This window comes from Pseudomyrmex gracilis, unplaced genomic scaffold (genome assembly GCF_002006095.1).
Source record: "Pseudomyrmex gracilis isolate BER0280 unplaced genomic scaffold, ASM200609v1 scaffold_28, whole genome shotgun sequence".
NCBI classification, from domain to species: Eukaryota; Metazoa; Arthropoda; class Insecta; order Hymenoptera; family Formicidae; genus Pseudomyrmex; species Pseudomyrmex gracilis.
Window position 1 is genome coordinate 689,843 of NW_018020612.1, and position 21,453 is coordinate 711,295.

The 21,453-nt window shown below is 40.3% G+C and overlaps 1 protein-coding gene across 1 annotated transcript in view; it reads right to left on the reverse strand.

The window, feature by feature from the left end:
* LOC109852344 (UPF0489 protein C5orf22 homolog) overlaps positions 1-21,453 on the reverse strand; it is a 434,876-nt gene that overhangs the window by 189,512 nt on the left and 223,911 nt on the right. The window contains exon 4 of the mRNA XM_020423423.1: positions 3,210-3,336. Within this exon, the coding sequence (XP_020279012.1) occupies positions 3,210-3,336 (127 nt within the window). The remainder of the gene's footprint in view (positions 1-3,209; positions 3,337-21,453) is intronic.

Genomic DNA, 21,453 nt, shown 5'->3' on the forward strand with positions numbered 1-21,453 from the left:
AACCGCGGCGACAACTATAACTACCGTATAATGTTGTATAAATAGTGTCCATTCTATTATTTAAGAAGTTAGCTAAATTGCGGTTGGACTGTGACAAAATATAAAATTCTCGCGTTTCTCTCAAAGGGAACGCTTAAACTATTGTTTCGAAACAGTTCGCGGTAAATTTTATATGTAGACTTAGCAGATAAATTTTCTCTATGTAAGATAATACATATTGAACAGTTGGGACAGTGCAAGAACGTGTAAGCAACTTTGCGCAACTTACCTGCGGCCGTTTCGCGCAGCCACTGTCGTTAATAAGGTTAGTCTGGTCTCGCCGAGCGCTACATGATCAAGAAACATGGACCGTAGAGTAGGACATTGCAACAAAGAGAGATCGTGATGGGTACAGACAAACCGTATCTAGGATACGGACTAACAAAATTAATCGTTTTTGCCGAAGAATTGCCTGAAGAATTTTACGCTCGCTGCTGTGCGAAATAAAAGTTGATTGATTATTTTTTTGCAAAACTGAAGAACGTGCATAGCATAGTTTAAGAGAAATCTTTCATAAAAATATGTGAAATCCGCGAGGTGGAATTCAAGTGCACAGCTATGTAGAAACAACATTTTCTCAGAAAAAGTCCGTCTTGTAAGTACATTAGCAACTAGACACTAACGTGCTTTATTACATATTACGAAACAAACTGCGCAACATATCGTTGTTTCATTTTTTTAAATATCTCAAGTAGGGTTTTTATAAACGATCCAGTATTATATTGGAGCAGTACTAGCAATGGGAGTACTACTAGTTGTCAGTGTTGGCAGAATTCTAGGTAATAAATCTAACATAGTACCGATCATCGGATCGATATCGCATCAGTATCAGAATTTGACTCGCGCCAAACGATATGTTTGTAGTATCAGTAACATGTGACATAGACACTTCTGACATTGCAATGCAAAAAAATTTTCATGTCTCAGATGCGGTCTCAAAACTCGATTTGTCAGAGGTGTCGACCGCGTTCAGGACTTAGGAATTTTGTTGTGTCGGAAATTGCAGGTGTCGCCAAGTATGGATTATCGATACTAGGATAGTAATGGCACACGATAACAAGAACAGTATTAGAATACGTAGTATTAGACCGGTATTGTTTCTTGATGGTTCTTTGTCGATATATTGTACAAGCCCGTATTTCTTCAATACTGGCAAACCCCCACCTGAGATTATTTGACTTGAAAATTTACGTTGCTTTCAAAGCGCGGTCGATTCTATTGAAATGCTGCATAACAAGTATTGCGGCGACCGATTCATGAGATATGTCCCGCATGAAACGGCGACTTTCTTCAATTTCGAAATATACGACGCATGAAAGTCGTTGGCTCGTAAAACTGTCGACGTGTCAATTGGCAGTTTCTTCCGTGTGTTGTTTGTTCCCCATGGCCGCGCAACAATGTTGTCCCCCCAGATGCGGCATGCATTATTCAATGTACCCGGAAGGCCACTGCGCTGCTGCGCGAGTCTCTGCGAAGTCGATTCCTCCACTTCGTAGACTTGGATTTTCTTTATTCGACATACCGCTTCGTGTACGTGCTTCTCGATAAAGCTCGCGGAAACGCGCTAATTGCGTTTAAGACTCCCTCATTCCTGCCATATTGAATTATGACGTCACAAGCAAGAAATTTATATAAATTTGTGCCTTGCAACTTACATCGAAATAAACTGGTTTCTTTCACGTGCCGCCACTGGTATTTGAAAGCACAAACAAGTGCTGCAAACTTCCGTAAAGAAAATTCTACACATACACAACTCGATATTAACTACGCACATTGCAAAAGATAGAAAAATAAAGTGCGCGGATAAACATGCCAATTTTTCATCGCTCGTTGATAGAATATGTCGCAGTAATAAAGCAGCATGATAGCTATTAGAAGCAGGATGTAACCGTTCAGAAGCGAGTGTTTAGCCGGACTTTCATAAATCACGCAAGGGCGACAAGCAATTATAATAACTGTTCCCGAGTATAAACGTGTAAATAAAATATCAAGCCCTTCGGCCACGTAATGAGGTATACGAAGCTAGATGCGAAACCAAGACTCGTTATTGCAACACCGCAAACAGAGAGAGAGAGAGAGTTTGTTTCTCTCTCCCTCTTTCTTTTTCTCTCTCGATTATCGATGTTTCAAATGCGCTAACGCGGGAAAAACTGCAATACAAAATAACAAACATCACATTAACCAAAAAATCGAACTATTATTATTATTTTAAACCAACAAACGTGTTTCTCTCAATAATATCTGGTAATGTGTGTATTTTTGGCTGTTTTATGTTTTTATTACTTTTCCGACTGTTTGCATTACTCTTACGTTACGCTACAATACCACTTCTGCAGTTATATAATGTTGTTTATTCATGTGTGGAGAATTAAGTACCTATTTAAATAGACGTCTGATTATTCATGACGCTCTTTAAACAGAGAAAGGTTGATTGCATTGTCCATATGTAGCGTCATTCAAAGATATTCCAAGAGAAAAATAGAAAAAGAAAAAATCTTTAAACACTCAAGGTCACACGAAGACTCTCATCGACCGTGGAATTCGAGTTGAGCTTCAGATTTCAGCGGAACGAAATCGGCGGATTGCAGAAGAGAGAATCGTATGTGAGTGTGGTGAAAGGAAACGTGCGTGCAAATAAGAGAAAAAGAGAGAGAGAGAGAGAGAGAGAGAGAGCGAGAGAGCGAGACCGAAAGTACATCGTGCCGCTTGCCATAACCTTTTATCAGTTATCTAATTAGCCGTTGCATTTAATTAGCGACCCGAGGAGAGGGCCACGAGATAGCCCTAGCGCGGTGTGAGAACGACGTGGTATTGGTCCGGCATAGCTATACGTAATTTTAATCGGCGCCCGTGTCAGATAAGAAAGGTCGACGGATGGACCGGCATTTGCGCGCGCTTTGCAATTAGCCATGTTTTTATTTATTCGGCTATCCGCCGCTTTATTGAGAGCCACGACGCGAAAGACCATCGTGAAGACCGATCGAGACGAGAATTTTACAAACATCTCTGTATACGAGAATAATAATATTAGATACGTAATTTCTTTCAGGTAAAAATCTCGTGAAGAAACACAACAGGTTTATCCTCGCTAGAGGATTTTGTACGCATATGGTACAGTAATTTACGCCAAAAAAATAACAATGTATAATCCAACACATGTACAAACTCACCTTTGCCGAATCTTCGATGAAAGCTCCGACGGTTATTACATGCAGAGTGACCTCGCGAGTGTTCTCCAGCTCTTCCGGCGTCGCGTACAAACCCTCGCTGAGAAAATACGATTCGGAGCAGGTAAGTCTGTAAAATATACACATTTTTCTTATTGAAATCTTCTCTTATTTTAATTAATTTTCTCTTATCTCTATTATTTAAACTATCATAGTCTTATTATAAACATGTTTTTGTACACGTGACGTTGCGAACGTCAGCCATTTCTCTTCTTGATAAGACACGTTTCGAGAGAAGATTAATTGCTCTTACGGCAAATATGATAAACACTTATGTATATTTCCTTCTTTGAGTGATTAAGAAGAGAAAGAGATATTGTATAGACAGGTGGGAAAAATCGAGCAGTCTGTTGTACGTTTCGAGATTGCGTGGCCGGGCCGCATCAATTTCGAGGGTGATTCCCGATGTTGTTGTCGAAGAAGCCCCGAAAATTTCAAATGTCCGCGTAATCGAGGAGCCTCCTCGAGTCGAGTGTGTGTACATATAAAGGTGGTTCCTATATACTCGAGGATACTACCACCTCTTTAACTGCCTGTTCTTCGCTCCGTCTTCTTCCTTCCTTTTTCGTTTCGCTTTGCTATGCTTTCTTGTTCCGTCGGCATACCCCTTTCGGTTGTTGTTTTTTCCATCGTCCGCGATAATGATACCCACACGCTCTCGCTCGGTAATAATATTAATGGCTTCGTGTACTCGGAGACCATCGAGAAGAGGAGAGAAGGGGTGAGATACGGCAAAAGGAACATCATCGCAGTTTCGCTCCTTCCCTCCTTACGCGAAGGAACTCGTCGTAAGAAGCGAAGGTGTGTCTCACTTTGACCGGTGTTCATAGTCCGATTTTGTATTTAAAACCGTCTTAGACTGTTTTACTGCGGCTACAGAACGTCTGAAGATGCACTTAAGACGATCTTAAATATGAGTTTCGACTGTGAATATCGGCCTTTGTACAAAAAAGTGTGAATTCGCGCAAGTCGACTTAACATCGCATCGCGTTCACTCATAAAACTGGTGTTGCCATTTCTGATAAAGCTGATGCGCGAGTCGATAATTGAACGCGAGTAATCAGAAGATCTTCGAAGATTGCTGCGATATGATCACTGACCGGTTAATGATCGTTTTTATGTTAACGTATATTAGAGGTATTCCTTTCTTTTTATGAGATATTAATTTTTTCAGAAAATAATGATCTTGCGAGTCACATTATCTTCTAGAATCTAAAAAACGAACAAGAGTGGTGAAGCTAATATTTACATGTTTGCTTTTGACGTGTGTCAAGATCAAGATGATCGAAAAGCGCGTTGTATATCCAGTGAAATAATTAGCAAGCTTCGTTACAAAACATTAAAATCCGAATGATGTACAAAACCTCTTATACGTCATTTGAGTATGTGTTCGCGCGCGAATAGAGGAGGCAGCTACAAAACCTAAATTATTCATAGCATTAAACTTGTCAGTTAGTTACGCTGTAGATTGCAGCTATGCGATTTATATCCATAACAGTCGCTGTAAATACACGTATTGTATTTTAGGACTTGAATGTAGAAAACCCAGGTTCTACATTCTATTCGTTGGCGTCACGCGTCTGTGACACAGCCAAAGCAAGAGAATTAAAATTTATACGTCCGGTAAACGATAAATCTGCCAATGGAAAATTCATATTTCGGAATCATATAAATCACGAGACGAGAATCTTAATCGAATAAAGAAGTTTCGTATACGAAACACGTCGCAAGATATGTTGTCCCGTCGTCGTTTTAATTGCATTGTTATTTTTAATGTATAGATATAAATCTCTCTCTTAAAGAAAGAAAGATAAACCGAAATCGAAAGATATATGTGCAATACGCCTGTATGTTATTTAAATACACAACTGGTTACTATTTTGGTAAAAATATTTTAATAAACATTAATGACAATCATTTTATTAAAGTGTATTGTTTTACTTATTTACTATATTATATCTGTATTATACATACAATTGGTTTATCATAGAACAAGATTTTTAAAACAACGTCCTGATATCTAAAAACGGTTAAGAAAGATACGTATCTCTGTTGTGAGAAATATCGAAAGAACATAAAATAACTAAGATGTGCAAAATTGGTTATATGCTGTGAAGAAGAGAAAGACAATGGGAGGATAACAGAAAACAGAGGGAACCTGAAGCTCCACCCTGATTTCACGCATACGATCGTATATGCGGTCACGAAGTTTCCAAACTCTTACATCCGAGCACGCAAAGGCGTGAAATCGCTTCATGGCACGCAATTAAAAATCATTCATTCAAAGCTCTTTTCAAGCGGCTATTTGGTTGATCATTAACAAAGAGATTACTGTCCATATGCCGTTTGATTATTATCTGCGAATTACGCCAAAAAAATTTATTCCTCAAAGAAAGAAGACTGTTGCAAAAAACTTAGCTTTGCTCGTTTGCAATATCATTCGAAAAACTTATGCCGATGGTAAAACTTAAAAACTTTTTCGGAACCGAGATTTACCACTATTTGGAATTTGATTCGGAACACGTGAGCCAATGTAATGCGAAGATTGCAAAGCGACTTGCAAAACGGGAAAAAAAATGATTGTTCTCACTTCGATCTATAATAATTCTCGATTTTGTTTATTCTCCTCTAGTCTTCCGCGTCGGATTTCGTCATTCCATCTCGAAACGAGCGCGACACGTACATATATCCCATTCCCATCATGCGCCTCCCTTTATTTCATAAATCACATCTGGTTAAGCCACTAGCCGGGATCGTATATCATGAAATCATTGCGAAAGTTTCCGTATCAGTGTCTCAGCGACACACGATTCTCATGCCTGAGAGAATTGCGCTGTTATGTATAGACGACACATCACTGTCACAAACCGCTCGATAATCCCCGGCAATAAACTCCGGGACGACGGTTTTTTTTCTTTTTTGCCCGCGAGTTAGCCGGCGAGTTGATTTCGAGCCCGTTAAGCCTATTTACCAGAATGGGAATCCAGAGAAGGGGGGAAGCGGGTTTGTGTCGACCGCGCATGTGAAAATCGTCGCGCCAACGGCTCGCGATCTCTGCGATCTGGAAACGTAATCGACCGCCGGATTATATACTGTAATAGTGATAAATATCCGTGATCTCTCGATAGATCCAGTCTGTGCGTATACTCGGGCAATGAATATTCAGCTTATATATTATTTCTTTTAAGAAAAAATAAAAAAAAACGAAAGGACAGACGGACGCGCGCGCGCGCATGTGTATGTGCGCGCGTGAAATGTGCACGACTACACGCGTGTGTCGTTTGCGAACGCAACGTTCCCGTTTGAACTCCGCAAGTGTCTCTGAGATGTTGTACCCGGATTGTATATACGTGTATACCACCGTGTATATGTACGAGAAGGCGGTTACATTAGTTGTGCCTGCCTCGAGTATCTACCGGGTGGTCCCCGAGATAGACGCGTAAAGCAAAATGTCAAGCTCTTGATCTTCCACGAACAATCGATCATTTCAGGGTTGCATCATTGAGGTGCACATACGAGGCCCGATTGCATATACGTGATGCATCGTCGGAATGAGCTCGCACATACGCAGTCCGAGAATGTATAGATAATTTGCCTCCCCCGATCCCCTGATACACGTTCGTTACGCTGTAACCTGATTAATGATAATACGAGGCTAAGAGAGTACCCATTTTTCTTGTGTCGTATTCATCGATCGGAGATCAAAGGGATGTGTGCGTAACGGGGATATAATTTCGGCGCGCGCATGACGTCTCTGCGCCACTGGTTGTTTGCCGCGAAGATACTTGATGCGCGATAAACGCTCTCGGTTTTTTATAATTCAACCGTAGTTTCTATCTCACAGTTGATATCGTTAATTGTTATTTAAAATCGAATTCTCATTCACGTGTCTTGTTTGATGTAATCCTCAGGAATGGCAGAGTATATATTGTATAATTATCGGGACCGAGAGAAAGAGACGATCGATTATATAAAGAGCGCTCGTTTAGATCGCTCGTGCTATCGTCTCTATCTTCACGAAGATGTTACTTATGTACAATATATTAGACGCAATTATCCTCTTGTGCAGATTGCGATTACGGTATTTTTACAATTCTCGCCATTTATTTCGACACACTGCTATTACCGGTTAAATTTCATTCATAAACACGCATTATCCTAATAATCATTAAAATCACGCCGCTCGTGTTATCATTAACGATCGCGTTCACTGGAGAGAGAAGTTGACGTTTATTTTATCTGCAATCATATGTAACACAAGTTGTTTCGTGTTCTTCTGTGTTATTTCACGACACCTTGTATAGAAAAACTGGACACAGCGCAATACAGTTGATCTTCACGAGAGAGATCTTCGGAGATTTCGTATAATATTATAAATTAATTAAACGACAAACGTTTCGAGCTCGCGCGCGTTTGCTTGATAATAATCAATGCTAATTAAACAATAAAAACGCATGTATTATGACACAAGTGTTCGCCGATGTGATCAACATTCTCTTCTCCCGATCTCAAAATGTTAATCTTCATCTGCACTAACGGGAATAAACTATTTTCATCAACAGTGGTTTTGATCTGATACGTAAAATTGCGTGAATATTTTTTTTTCTCTCTCTCTCTATAAAACGACACATTCTAAAAACTATTCCAACGGAGGCAAAGGTCGTGATGTCCTTAGGGCATTTATATATTTAACGATATTACCACGGCCTAAGCTAATGTCAAAATCGATGCCGTGTACTCAGGTCTTATGGAACGTCGTGCGGCACCTATTAACGCTGCCTAACCGAACGTGAATTACTGTTGCACGCGAGAATTATCGCTTTCGTGGCTTTTAACGAGAGAAATTTACACAATCATTATATTGTTCTGCGAGGAAGGGATGACAAATTCACGCAATAACTTAGCCGCGGCGTTGTAGCCACGATGTACACGTTGTGAAATCGCGATCGCCCGATAAATTCATCGCCGAGTGAAAGTCAACTCGGTTTCAAATATTGACAAAGCTCAAGCTATGCCAAAGGATTTCGTATTGCAATGATATAAGTAAATCTTAGGAAAAAAATATATACGAATATATACATACACACTAAGATGGCTCTTATTTTCGACTTTTGAATTTGTTTTGCGACACCCCCTGGAAAGGTTGCTAAAAAATTATCTGTGAAAAAGTTCAGCCCGATCGGATAAGAGGAAAAGAACTTTCCTGAAACCTTAAACATTAAAAAAATTATTTAAATGCGTAGTGTTCATATTTTCTCTTTTTCTCTCTACTTTAAAGAAAAAGAAGAAAGGTGTATGATGCAAAAAGTTCAGCTAAAAAAAATAGACCTATTATATCTGTCTGAATATAGGTTGAACTCAAAATCTAGAAGAAAAGTATAATAACAATAACTCAGATACTCTGGTGAGAGGATTAACCATTACATAGGAAACTGCTATATTACACTTACTGTACCCGACTAACGGTATTTGTGGTGTTACTTTTTTGGATTTTTTTTTTTAAACCGTTAGTCGTACGAAAAAAATAATACATGATAAAATATACTTCTGACCCAGATCTACAACTTTTGTTTAACATGTTTTCTGATGTGAGAAAAACAAGACTTTTTTTGTTGACAGTAAACTAAATACTATTTTTGACATTTTCTTTAATTATCTATGATGATGACTACTGAAAACGCGCAACGCACTCGTGAAGCTTTTATTGTCTCATACATAAGTTCGATTATTAACGTTGCGTTTTATTTTGCGACACAATGACTCACTTTATGAACCTAATAGGCTTCTTGTTAGTTACAGATGCATTTCCGAGCCGAAAAATTTTCTAAGAGAGAGTGTACATTTCTAATACAAATCCACTTTAATCAAATAATTTCCTAGTGCATTAGTCAGGTTACGACTCTCTAATCGTGATTGCAGAATTTGTGCCAGAACACGAATTAGAAAGAGAGAGAAAGAGAGATCGAGCGGTATGCGGTATGATAATAATTGAATTAAGTAAATGTCGCCTAATGATACTCATTACATTACCGAGGCAATTACCAAGGCGATCGTGATCATAGAGAGCGAAAGAGAGAGAGAGAGAGAGAGAGATAGAACATTATATATACGGAGTGCCACAGGAGCAGATCTCGTGTAATAAAGTTTCGCGGCGTTAGCATCACTTTTATCTCAATGCATCGCACGTATCATCAGCTCTGCGATGATTACACGTAGTCTAAACTTGGAAAGATTATTCATCCGTTTAGCAGTAAGTACGCAGCAGATAATCCGTTGGGTTACATCTGCTGCCGCTTGTGTTGAAACCGGCGGCGGCTGATATGTTCGTATCAAAGGGATCTAAACGTTCTACTAATCAGATCAATAATAAAGCAAATTTACGTTTATCGCGTTATACGATCATCGCGCAATAATTTCCTCTGTCAAGTGTTTCGCGGACACATTTATCTCCTGATTCCCAGTGATTTCACATTCATTTCCTGTTATTTTTTCCCAACGTCTTCTTCCGCACGTCCCGCTTGCCATTGCTCTGGAGGCAAGCGATTCGTTCGCCGTCTTACAAATAAAAAGAGATGGCGTAATTGTTCTCTCTCTCTCTTTTTTTTGTTTTATAACCGCAAGAATATCTCTTCGCAAACGACGCGCGAGGGATAGAATTTACGGAGCGTACAAGAGGAGGAGCGCCGCAACGGAAGCGCGAAGCAACAGTCACGCGCTCCATTGCGCCCGGAATCCACGACGTCGTTCTCTACGCGCGCCGTAATCTACATGAACGAAAGAGAATAAGAGCGACGAAGGATCCGGAGAGGAAGCCGGAAAGGAAGAGAGCGGTGAAAGTGCGCGGATGATCGTTTTCTTCCACGTCGATAAAAGAGAAAAAAAGAGAAGTGAGACGCGCAGGGGTGTCGAAAACAGACGCAGACGAATTAATAATGACTACTTATGTTTTTCTCTCTCTTCTCCTTGCCTCAATTTTTCTTTCCCCGGCAGCCGACCGTTTTGCGCGTTCGGCACGAGGAGGAGGGCACAAGAGAGCACACCGGGCATGTAGTTTTCTGCATCGCCCCGCAGCGCGGCCGCTTAATGGCCGCGGTAATGCAACGTGATTGCCCGTTTCACGGAGCATTACGTGGAAAAACACACGTTGTGACGAGACTCACGCAAATGACACATGTACGTGCACGAGTTAAGCTACGTCGAGCGGCGGCGGCGGCAACGGAGATCGAGGTATAACATTCGCTTGTCCAACGTGGGACTTATACCTTACCTCGAAACAGGGAAATGGAAACAAGAATACGGAAGGACGTCGGGGAGGGGAATCACTGGGAGACAACCAAGAATTAAATTCCATTTGAAAACTGCGACATAGTAAAAAGGAGTAATTGTATATTTCGAATGTCACTACAAAGATAGGTTTTTTTTTTTTTTTTTTTTTTTTTTTTTATAGCACGATATAGGGTGCGTTCACTTTGAACGCTTGCGCGCTTTGAGCGTCGGTCTGTCTTTATTGTTCTTTAAATATAGAACAAAGATAGACTGGCGCTCGAGGCGCGTAGGCACCCAGGACGAGCGCACCTTTTGTCTTCTTGCTACAAGATCGTATATGTTTACTAATGTTTCCTAAAATTTTAGAAAGGATAAGGCAGAAAGAGAGAGACTGACAAACACTACTGAGCAAATACGATCTTGTATACGTTCAGTAGTAAAAACTATTGAACATATACGAGAGATCGCAGATATTCAGTATATTTCTAAAATTTTTGGAAAGGGGAAAGAGAAGTAATTGCTTACGGGCAGCCACTCCTCCTTTCCGTGTTGGAAGACCGAAGGGTTTTAATGGGTATACTTTCTTTTTGGAGGGAGTTCCACATAATCCTGGCCCTTCCCCGAAGAGTCAAGATATGCGTAAAACATTTTCCTTGGTTAAAAAAAAAAGAAATTTCACTCTATGCACATTTTATTTTTATATTATTAAAAAATGTAACCATTGACAACACTAATTTTATAAATATTCACACGATCAGATTTTCTTGACAATATTTCTTTATTTCTGAAATAAAAATAATGTATTCAATGGAGTAAAATTTTGCCCATAGCATTAACGTGATTTTGTATGATAGTTTTTAAAGATTAATTATGCGTTTGCGACAATAGATATAATTATTAGCAACGTGTTGATACAAATTAAAGAATGGAAACAAAGATGAAAATATAATCACTCTGTCTTCCGCGAATTCTCACAGATCCCTCGGGAATCTTCTCTCAGTGCGTGTGTATATATACGCGCCGCCAAAGAGGAAGAAGGAAGTCAAAAGGAAGAAGATACAGAACAACGTGACGTAGTACCGAGAAAATTACGGTAATCACGTGGTAGATGTGCAAGATACCTGGAAGAACACAGCACCGCGCGCGAAGGAAGAAAATATTCGCGGTGGAGCTGCGTCGAGACGTGCACGAGAACAGGAGGGAAGAGAAGAACGGGAGAGAGAGAAGAAGAAGAAGAAGGAGAAGAAACGAGAAAACGAAAGGGAAAAGAAACTTCTAGTAAGCACGTCGACACCGAGCGAGAATGAGCGAAGAAAAGTCCGGCCTTGGGGGCGAACAACAACCACGAAGATGGGTGGAAGAGACACAGCGGAGAGAGAGAAAAGAGAAGGAGTAAATATCGCACAAATGCGCAAGACAAGATGGAAGAAGAGGCATAGAAATCATAGGGATTAGCGTGTCTCTGCCATACGAGCGGATAATACTGCGCTAATAGCGAAACGTTCCCTTTGCCCGTAAACGTTGTCGTGATATCGTAAACATAAACAGAGCAGCGGCAGTCAGTCGTAACTCTTCCTGCTCGCTCGTTAAGCGATGGGCATGTCATGCCCGCGGCGTTCCGCGCATTTAAATGCTGTTAATGATGTTTTCGTAGCAGAACGCATCAACCGCCACTAGCGGCCCTTACCGGCATCCGCTCTTGCTGCGTTCGTTAACGAATCGGCCATTCGTTCGGTGTCCGAGTATCAGAGTCTCCCGATGCATCAGTGTTTGCTGCCTCAAAATTAATCTTCGTGAATACTCGCCGGTACGGCAAGAGCACATCATCTACGATTGTACTCGCAAAAAGATACATTTTTTTACCTTCTGTCACTAATTGATATTTTTTAATGTTTTAAGATCATTAATTGAAAAAACAAATTTTGAAATAATAATAAAAAACAACCAACGTGTCCTTTTATTCTCACTGGAAAGACTAGTTCTATGTATCATGGCGGGTTTTATTCTGAGGAACGACGTTCGACACCTGCGACAACCGGATATTGGGTGGACCACGTAACATTCAGGTAACGATTGCGTGATTCGGGTGAAGGACGTATTGGTAACGTGTGTGTAGTTAAAATTTCTGAATAACGATGTTAAGTAAAGTCGAGTTTCCCGTCAAATTTTTGCTCGACTCGCGTAATAATAATGTTTCATATTAATGATTGCCGGTGGCGCAGTTGGATGTACGTAACTTGTTAAATTTCTCAATAATGACGGCAAACGGCGATCTCGGTGTTATTTAGTATACATACACCGCGATTAGAAGTTTATGTAATGCCCAGCCAAGTGATCGATGTAATTGAAGTAATTGATCGCGGTCCACATCTCTTTCTCTCTCTCTTTTTTTCTTTCTTTCTCCCTTTCTCTCTCTCTCTCTCTCCGTCTATGTTTCTACGGATAGTAAACACGTATAAACGGGGTGTGCCTTCGGCACTTGTATCATTAACTCAAAAATCTACGTGCCCCGCAGCGATTGCGTACGCGCAATCCATGTATATAATTTATCGTAAAATGACGATATAGTAATTATCTGCTAGAGAAATAAAAATTGCGACATTAATCTATTACTCAATCAAAGTGTTTTTCTTTATTAAAGTTACTTATATTAATCCTATATGACACTTTTTGTGACACATCGAGCAATTATCAAAATTATAAAATATATGGCTTGAAACTGTGTTTGAAGCAAACAATAATAACGACGAACAGGACGATCTCATGTTATTTGGTATAGATACATCTCCCGTACAATTACAAAAATGTCATAAAACCTCGTAAAAGTTCTAACATTTTGTTGAAATCTACAGTTTGAACATTTTTTAAACTGTTCTCTTATCTGCAGATAATCTTCTTAGTCACATTGTTCGTGCGCTTATGTTAATTTCTTAATTCTCACTCTACTTTCTTCACTTCGTGCTTTTCTTCTTTGGTCACAATATTTTCGTGTTTCGCCGTGCTCGAGGAAAACGGCACGATCGCTCTAGATCATCGTTTTATTTTCGAAGAAGATGTTTGCGCGCGGGAGACGATTCTATTAGCTCGCGAATACCGGTGTCTCGTACTCTTTGCGTTCGCACGCGCGAAAAGAAAGACGAATAGCAAGAGCAGAAGAAATATACGTATGAGAAAAGTTGAGATATTAAAGTTGGCGAAGTTGCCGGCCGACGTATCCAGCTATTACTTAGTCGGCGGGGCCCTTCCATCGCGTCTGCACCTTCCGTGCTGTATATCTGTTCACTTTACTCTCCTCCTATTCCTGGCTCCTGTCCTGTCTGTGCCGTTCATCTCACATCTGGCAGGATATTGCGATAAAAGAATTGCCCGTTTCTCGCTGCGTGAGAACGTTTCTCTCTGCTGCCGTATGCTCTTTACGCGTGAAAGAAAACTCCAGATATTAAACTCAAGGTCTTTCTCGTCGCACTAGTTACGCAAGCTCATGTTTTGCTCTTGTAACAATTACATTTATGTATACATCAATGTATTAAATAATACATGTGTATGTGTACATTATAATAATTACTAAATCAAAAAAAGAGAGTTAATTTATTTTCTGAACAAAGTAACAAGTCAGAAAAAATGTCGTCAATCATTGTTGAAATATTTTTGGAGAAAAATTGAAAGCTTCCGCAACGATTTTTATACGACGTTGGTTCTGAAAACGATGACGCAAACGGAGTATCAGTAGCAACAACGCCGAAGATGAGTAGGGTATCAGTAGCAACGTCAAAGGAAAACGCGATTAACAGCAGCGATACGGAGAGAAAGAGGAAGAAGCGGAACTTGAACCGTTGCGCGCGCGGAAGTTAAAGAACGGAGTTGGAGAGAGAGGAAGATGAGTAGACGGAAGAAGGAGAACAGAAAGGCGAGGTCCGGTGTGTCGCTTCAAAGGACTATAAAAGGCTTAATCCTAGCCGGCCGGAGTTATATACGTTTGCGAGAGGGATGCAGATAGAATTGCGGTGGTTTATAGACGCCGTGCCCTAAGGTATATTGCGATGCGGTTAGCGTTCACATTCTCCTCGTCCACCTCCGTTCTGTGCCATCCTCTCGTTGTGGATCCTCATCCTCCTTTCTTTCCTCCTTCCACCCGTCTCGTCTCGCCTCCTCTTCTCCTTCACGGGGTGCGCCGACAATGTGACATGCAATATGGTAATCACCGTGGAGTGCTCCGGGGCCCTGCGCGTTGATGCTGGCGGTCGTCGTTGCGCGGAGTCTCTGAATAGACTTTCCGCGGCCTACGGGAAAGGAAGTACGACAGGCCAACGACACGCGGTGGTCCCTCGCACCCTCGGTCCACCCGTGGAGGCCACCACCACGTGCATACACACTCTCATTCTCTCTACGCCGCGCACACGCGGCGGCATGAATCACCGCGGATATTTTTTCGCGCACAGGCGAATTACCTTCTTCGCGACAGACGCGGAGCGGTGCAGAAAAACGGCGCGCAAACCTTGGAACTACAAACTCGATTCGGATCTCCCGATGAATGTAGAAACGTTATCGTTACGGACGGGTACGTTACGATATCCGACATGTTTACGCGCCTTCATCTTCCCACGTGGGCAGTGCAAAGCTGGGGCGAAAATGATTATGTACGCGTATTATCGAGCGCTGAGCCACGACGGGATATCTTTCCTCGTTTACAATGCAATATATGCGTACGTACACTTAGCGATCGTGTATATTTTACCGTAACCATGTTTTATATGTAACAATAACGTCAGCGTCGCACGAGCGATATTTTCTAATAAATGTTTATTTTTACAATAGTAATAATTTATTTTTCATCCGATATGTACGTACGACTATTGTAAATAGCGGAAGACGTGAGAAAGAAAAAAATTACTTGTTTTTGTTTTCAAACTATGTGTAATGAGATTTACGTGTTACCGAAGTCAAGGACAATCATTAATCCGACGTAAAACTGTCTAGATGAGAGAAAAATGTAAATGCAAAATACTAATCACATACGTTTCTTCGTTAATTCCATCGTAGGTAGTTTGAGACGCGCACGTGGCCAATGAATCACCGACATTTTTTCCACGCCGCTGAGTTGTCCCGCTGAACTCCCTCGCCGAGAAAAAAAACTTACTTGAAGTAAAGATACGTTAGTGAGTTTCAAAGAAAATTAATCTCGCGGTGCATTCACGCGTTATGCGGGAGATTTTTGCCTGCGCGACGACGTTTGCGCGGTTGAATAACCGCGTAAAAAATGGAGTATCTACTTCTACGGAGTGTAATGAAAGACGGTAACCTTGTGTATATTATCGCTTCACTTCATTTGTTAGTTTATTTTTTCTGCGCTTACATAAAACGTATAATCACAAGTATTTCTAAAACTCTCAAAAAAACTCTGTACACACACATAGTTAAATAGAATACATTATTTTAATAAAATATTAATTCACTTCTGATTGAAAAATAACGTGTCGAGAAAACAGTTATACGAAACTTATTTCAAGTATTCTTTTTTTCGTAGAAATTGTTCTTTTCTCGTAGTTTATGTTAGACATCTTGGTTGCATATAATTCTTGAGGTCTTCATGCATCCGGGAGTTATTATTTCCGACAATGGGACAATTTCTTGATAGATGCGGCAAACAAGCACGCAACTAGCTAACAATATAGGTACGATCTTAATATGCCGCAATTCTTTGTACATTATTACGGTACGTATATACGCGTATGCGGTACGTTTAACGGGCACTGTCTTCCGTACAAATGTTCTCTTTTTCTTTTTCTTTTAAGAAATGTAACTTTCTCAAAAGGAAGTAAATATATTACATTACTGTAATATCTAGTTTTTTAACAATACATATTTGCAAATTAGATATTTATTTCCCCTCCAGTGGTGAGGATAAAGACAAAGTTAGTCGGGAAGGAAGAATTTCTTGACGTCTTTGTTGTTACAAAACGCGCGGAATTGCACAGCATCTCGCGGACAAGTAGCACAGCTAATCACAGAATGATTTTATCGTGCCGTTCGGGCGTATCTTCAAGCGAAAGAAGTTTGAGCGTTTCACTTCGTTACTATTTTACGGTTGTTCAGAATTATATTGCACCGTGGATAATTTCCACGATATTGCGTCACATGAGACGTCTCAGATTTGCTCCATCTCGCGCCGCGGCATTCGAAAGTCCGGTGTACTTGCACACGAGATGAAAATTTTATTCATTACCGATGAATAATAACCGTTATTGGTTATGCACACGACACACTGCGCGCTCAACAAATATCCATCGATAGTAATAACAGTATCGATGTAATAGAGTTAGAAATAAGAAAAGAAAAAAATCACATTTCTTTCATTGTGGGATAAAGACGTAAAAGCATTTATAAGCTCACTATGTTTATTGTAAGAAAAAGAGTTTTTCTTTCCATTAATTTATTGATACGTCACCTGATAAGCAATTCAATTGACTAACTTTTAATTCGTATCTAAGAAGAACCTGACGGAAAATTAATCAAGTAGGTGTTACATCGCGTAAATATCAAAGTCTATTTTGTTTGCAAGTGAAATTCAGATACAACGTCAGGCGTAATAGCCGGTTACGTGATTCGTTATTTGAACTCGAACTATTACGTACATACATATGTACATATAAAACGTGCGCTCAAATAAAATAGTACACATATATCGAAGGTATATCTATTCTAATTATTGTGCAAACGGCGCACGAATTTCACGGCTTGCATTATCATAAAGAATGCGGAGTTGATCATTTCGCATTGAACGCATGCGTTACCGACGTGTTCGAGCGAGCGAGCAAGAATGCCGCCCTAAGAGGAAGGAAACAACACATTGCGGTCATCTTGTAACGCGAGTGTGTATAACCTTCCTTTCACAGAAATTCTTGAGGAATGATTTAATCGCATCTCTTTTGCGCGAGCACCAGAAGATGACGCGAAAAAGAATAATGGATTTAAACTCTGAGGGAAAAATCGGGGCGAAACATACGGATTATAAAGAAGCGTTTTCTTGCCGAACACGATATCTCACACTCGCACCGAGAGAAGAGACATTAAGAGTAACCGTTTCGTTAAAAGATCCTAAGTGTGTGCGCCCGTCACCGTGCCAAGTATATGATGATGATGATCGTGCCTCCTAAGAAGAACGAGTAAGTTGGAAGGTGCAAGAATTAATGATTGCCGTGAAGATCGTGATGGAAGACGCTAAAATTAATGATTCGCAGTCACGGCTCTTGGATTCGATGTTTTCATTATATCCCCGAGAGAGAACGTTGCGCGCGCAGCTATTGCACAGATTACAGAAATAACAAAACGCGAAAAGTCCGAGCTATTGCTATTTCTATAGAATTCATTTCTGCGTGAGATAGCGAGAGATGTGATTAATATCCGTCCGATTGCCATTAGAGACTTAATCTGATCGACGTTTCTATGCCGTATAATATTATTAATGTGATAAACTACGACTTCTCTCGTTCTTTGCGCGCGTATGTGTGTGTGTGTGTGTGTGTGTGTACGATTAAACAGCGATGTGAATTTAGAAAACTCAAAAACAGCTATGCGAGCAAACTCACAGGTCATTGAAGTTATCGAAAGGCTACCGTGCGTTAAGTCCCATGTATGTGTGTGTGTGTGTATTAAATCGAAGGTCGATCAATCTCGGACAGATGACAGAGTCAGAAGAGTGAGTGTTTCGAATACAGATTTGACACGTTATTTATTCGCCTGACTTTTCAAATCTCGTCTCAGATGTATGACGTAACGTAACATTTTCCAGCAAATAAGCAGCGAAATTTTGGAATAGCGGAGATATGATTCGCGAATAAGGTCTGCGAGCTACGTGTTATACCTCCAACTATTCTCACGCTGCTGTGGCAAAAGATTGTGTGGAACAACACAATCGTATACATGTGTGTATGTATTACAGCGGCCCCGTGTGCGCGCCTGTGGTATGGAACTATGCAACGGCTACAGGTTCTGGACTCTCGAGAGTCGACTAATGAACACAAAACATGTCAACAGCCGTGGGAAGTCGGTAGCTCTCCTCGTTCGGCCAGTGTTTGCGCTCTATCGAGGAAGTCAATGTGGAAGCCAGGGAGCCAGACTACTTACCAGAAAGACCGTTCTGCACGAATCCACTTCTGTTAAAAGCGGCTCGCCGAGAGAAAATGCAGAAACACGGTGTGCTCTACTTCTCTTTAATTCTTCTTTTTTTTTTTTATCTTACCGTTGGAAGAAACTCTCTCTCTTTGTCTTTTTCTCTTTAGAAAAGAATTCCTTCTCTCAGATGTATATTTATTGTTGATTAACAGCCCGGTAATATAAATACGTAGGTCTCTACATCTGTACACGAGTCTACATACACGCAAACAATTCTCTTTTTTCACAGCAGCCAAATACGCGAGTGAAAACTCGCGAGCAAATTTACGCTAAAATAATCTTCGCCATTTTATGATTGCCTTAATGAGAGATGTTTTTTTTTTTTTGAAAAATATATTTTTCAACAAAAAAAACTGTTTGCAATAATTAATCCTGTGGGGAAACGAGATATACGTGTACAAATATATATATAATTGTCGATGAAAATGCTCGCTTGAAAATCCTTCCTTCGGCATTTGCGCAACGGTTAATGCAGGAAACGTCTGCCAGTAATTCACAGCCCTTTGTCATGTCGCGCGTTATTGTTGGCTCGAGCCTCACTCGGCGACGAGTATCATTCGTGAGCAAGCACTGCCTCTAGCCGTGTCGGCCGTGGCTAGCTTTAACAGTGTGTTCACCTCGTGGTTTATTTGCCAATGTAATTGCCATCGGGCGCGCCATTCTCCACACCTGGTGGAGTGGCCTATACCTTTGGTAGTCGCGCGGTCGGATCTCGCACACACCGAGGTTTCTCGCCTATGTTGCGTACATGAGGCATACTGAAAGAATACGGTACCACGGTACACACACACACACAGTATTATACACGTGTATGTTGCTCGAGTAAAGCCGCCGCAGTATCCGCTAAGCTGTATATAGCGAACCCGTGTTCATGTTTCACGCGTAATCGTGCACGCGTGAATCCGAGGAACGATAGCATACCAACTTCTGACTCTCGTATGTTTCGTGGATGCATATGCGAAATTATCGCGGATGTGCTCGAGGTATGATTCCGGTTTAATGGAGCATGATAAGCCGCGGAATGGTCGGTAGGTAAAAGTAACGTACGTTCATAGCGTGTGTGAATGTATAATTGCAAAATATGTCTGAACATTTTTTCATTTTGTATTTATTTTTCCTCTTTCTTTCTCTCTCTCTCTCTCTTTTTCTCTCTCTCTCTTTTTCTCTCTCTCATACACAGAAATATTATTTAAAAAAAAAAAGATATTTGTATAAATAACTGAAGAGTTCGCACTTTGCAGCTCTATCGCTCATAGCTCATTTGTTTTAAGAGAGAATTATCCTACTAAAAGTTCACGCGCAACGAAGTCGCGCTCGAACGTGTTGTTCTTCCACTTCCCTCTTTTTCTTTTAGTTTTTGAGTTTGATTTTCATGCGTTATTTCTGACATCTTTCACATGTATATTATGTGTATTATATGGTTTGTAAGACGTATATACTACTAGCTGTCATTGCGATGACAGGTTAAGTATACTGGCACAACACGTTAAAATAAAAGCAATACCAGCGTGCGCGTAGCGCGCGCCTGTGTGTTGTGCTAGTATTTATAAATTTTAATTTACTTTTTAATATTTTTACTAGCACAACACAGGCGCGCGCTATTATTGCTTTTATTTTAACGTGTAGTGTGAGTGAACTTAACCTGTCACCACAATGACAGCTAATATATACGTCCTACAAACAATATAATACACATGATGTACATATGAGAGATGTCAGAAATAACGCATGAAAATCAAACTCAAAAAATAAAAGAAAAAAGGCAGAATGGAAAAACAACACGTGACTAAAGTTACGTGACAGAAAGGAGTAGAAAAACACCATGTGACTAGAGTCACGTGACAGGGACAAGAGTAAAACAGAGAATATTATATATATTATATATAATATTTTACATCTATATATAATACACACACATACATATATGTATATATATATATATATATATATATATACCGTAATCACGTGATCGAAGTCAATAACACCGCCGCGGTCGCGCGGCCGAGGTCAGTGACTCCACCGCAGTCGCGCGACCGAGGTCATTGACCCCGCCGCGGTCGCGTGACCGAGGTCAGTGACCCCCCCCCCACCAAGGCCGCGCGCCCGCGGTCAGAGACCCCCCCCCCCACCAAGGCCGCGCGGCCGAAGTCAGTGCCCCGCCAAGGCCGCGCGGCTGAGGTTGGTGATCCTGTTAAGGCCGCGCGGCCGAGGTCAGTGACATTACTGCAGTATGTATAATACATATAATACAATATAAAGTATAATATTATAAATATATAATAAATTATATGTATTATTTAATGTTATATATAATATAAATTACAGTCACGTTATTTTCACGTGTTGTTATTCTACTCTTTCCTGTCACGCGACTTTAGTTACGTTTTTAATTTTCTCTACATATACGACGAACTCTGTCTCAAAATCGCTTTTATTATTTACTCTCTCGATCTTACCGATTCGATTCGACTCGATCAACCAACCAACCAATTGGCAACGCGGATAAGAGGCAACAATATATTTTATATAGAAAATATCTAATTACTGTTTTTTATGTAGATATATTTTATGTGGATATATTATTACTACTGATTATTTACTGCATTATTTTACTAATTGTATCGTACGAATGTTTTTCCTAATATACGTATATTACAAAATTTACATATATTTATTACACAAAGAAAATTTTTGAAGAGACAGTAAAATCTGGATGTATTATCTTATCTATTATATATGCTAATGTTTG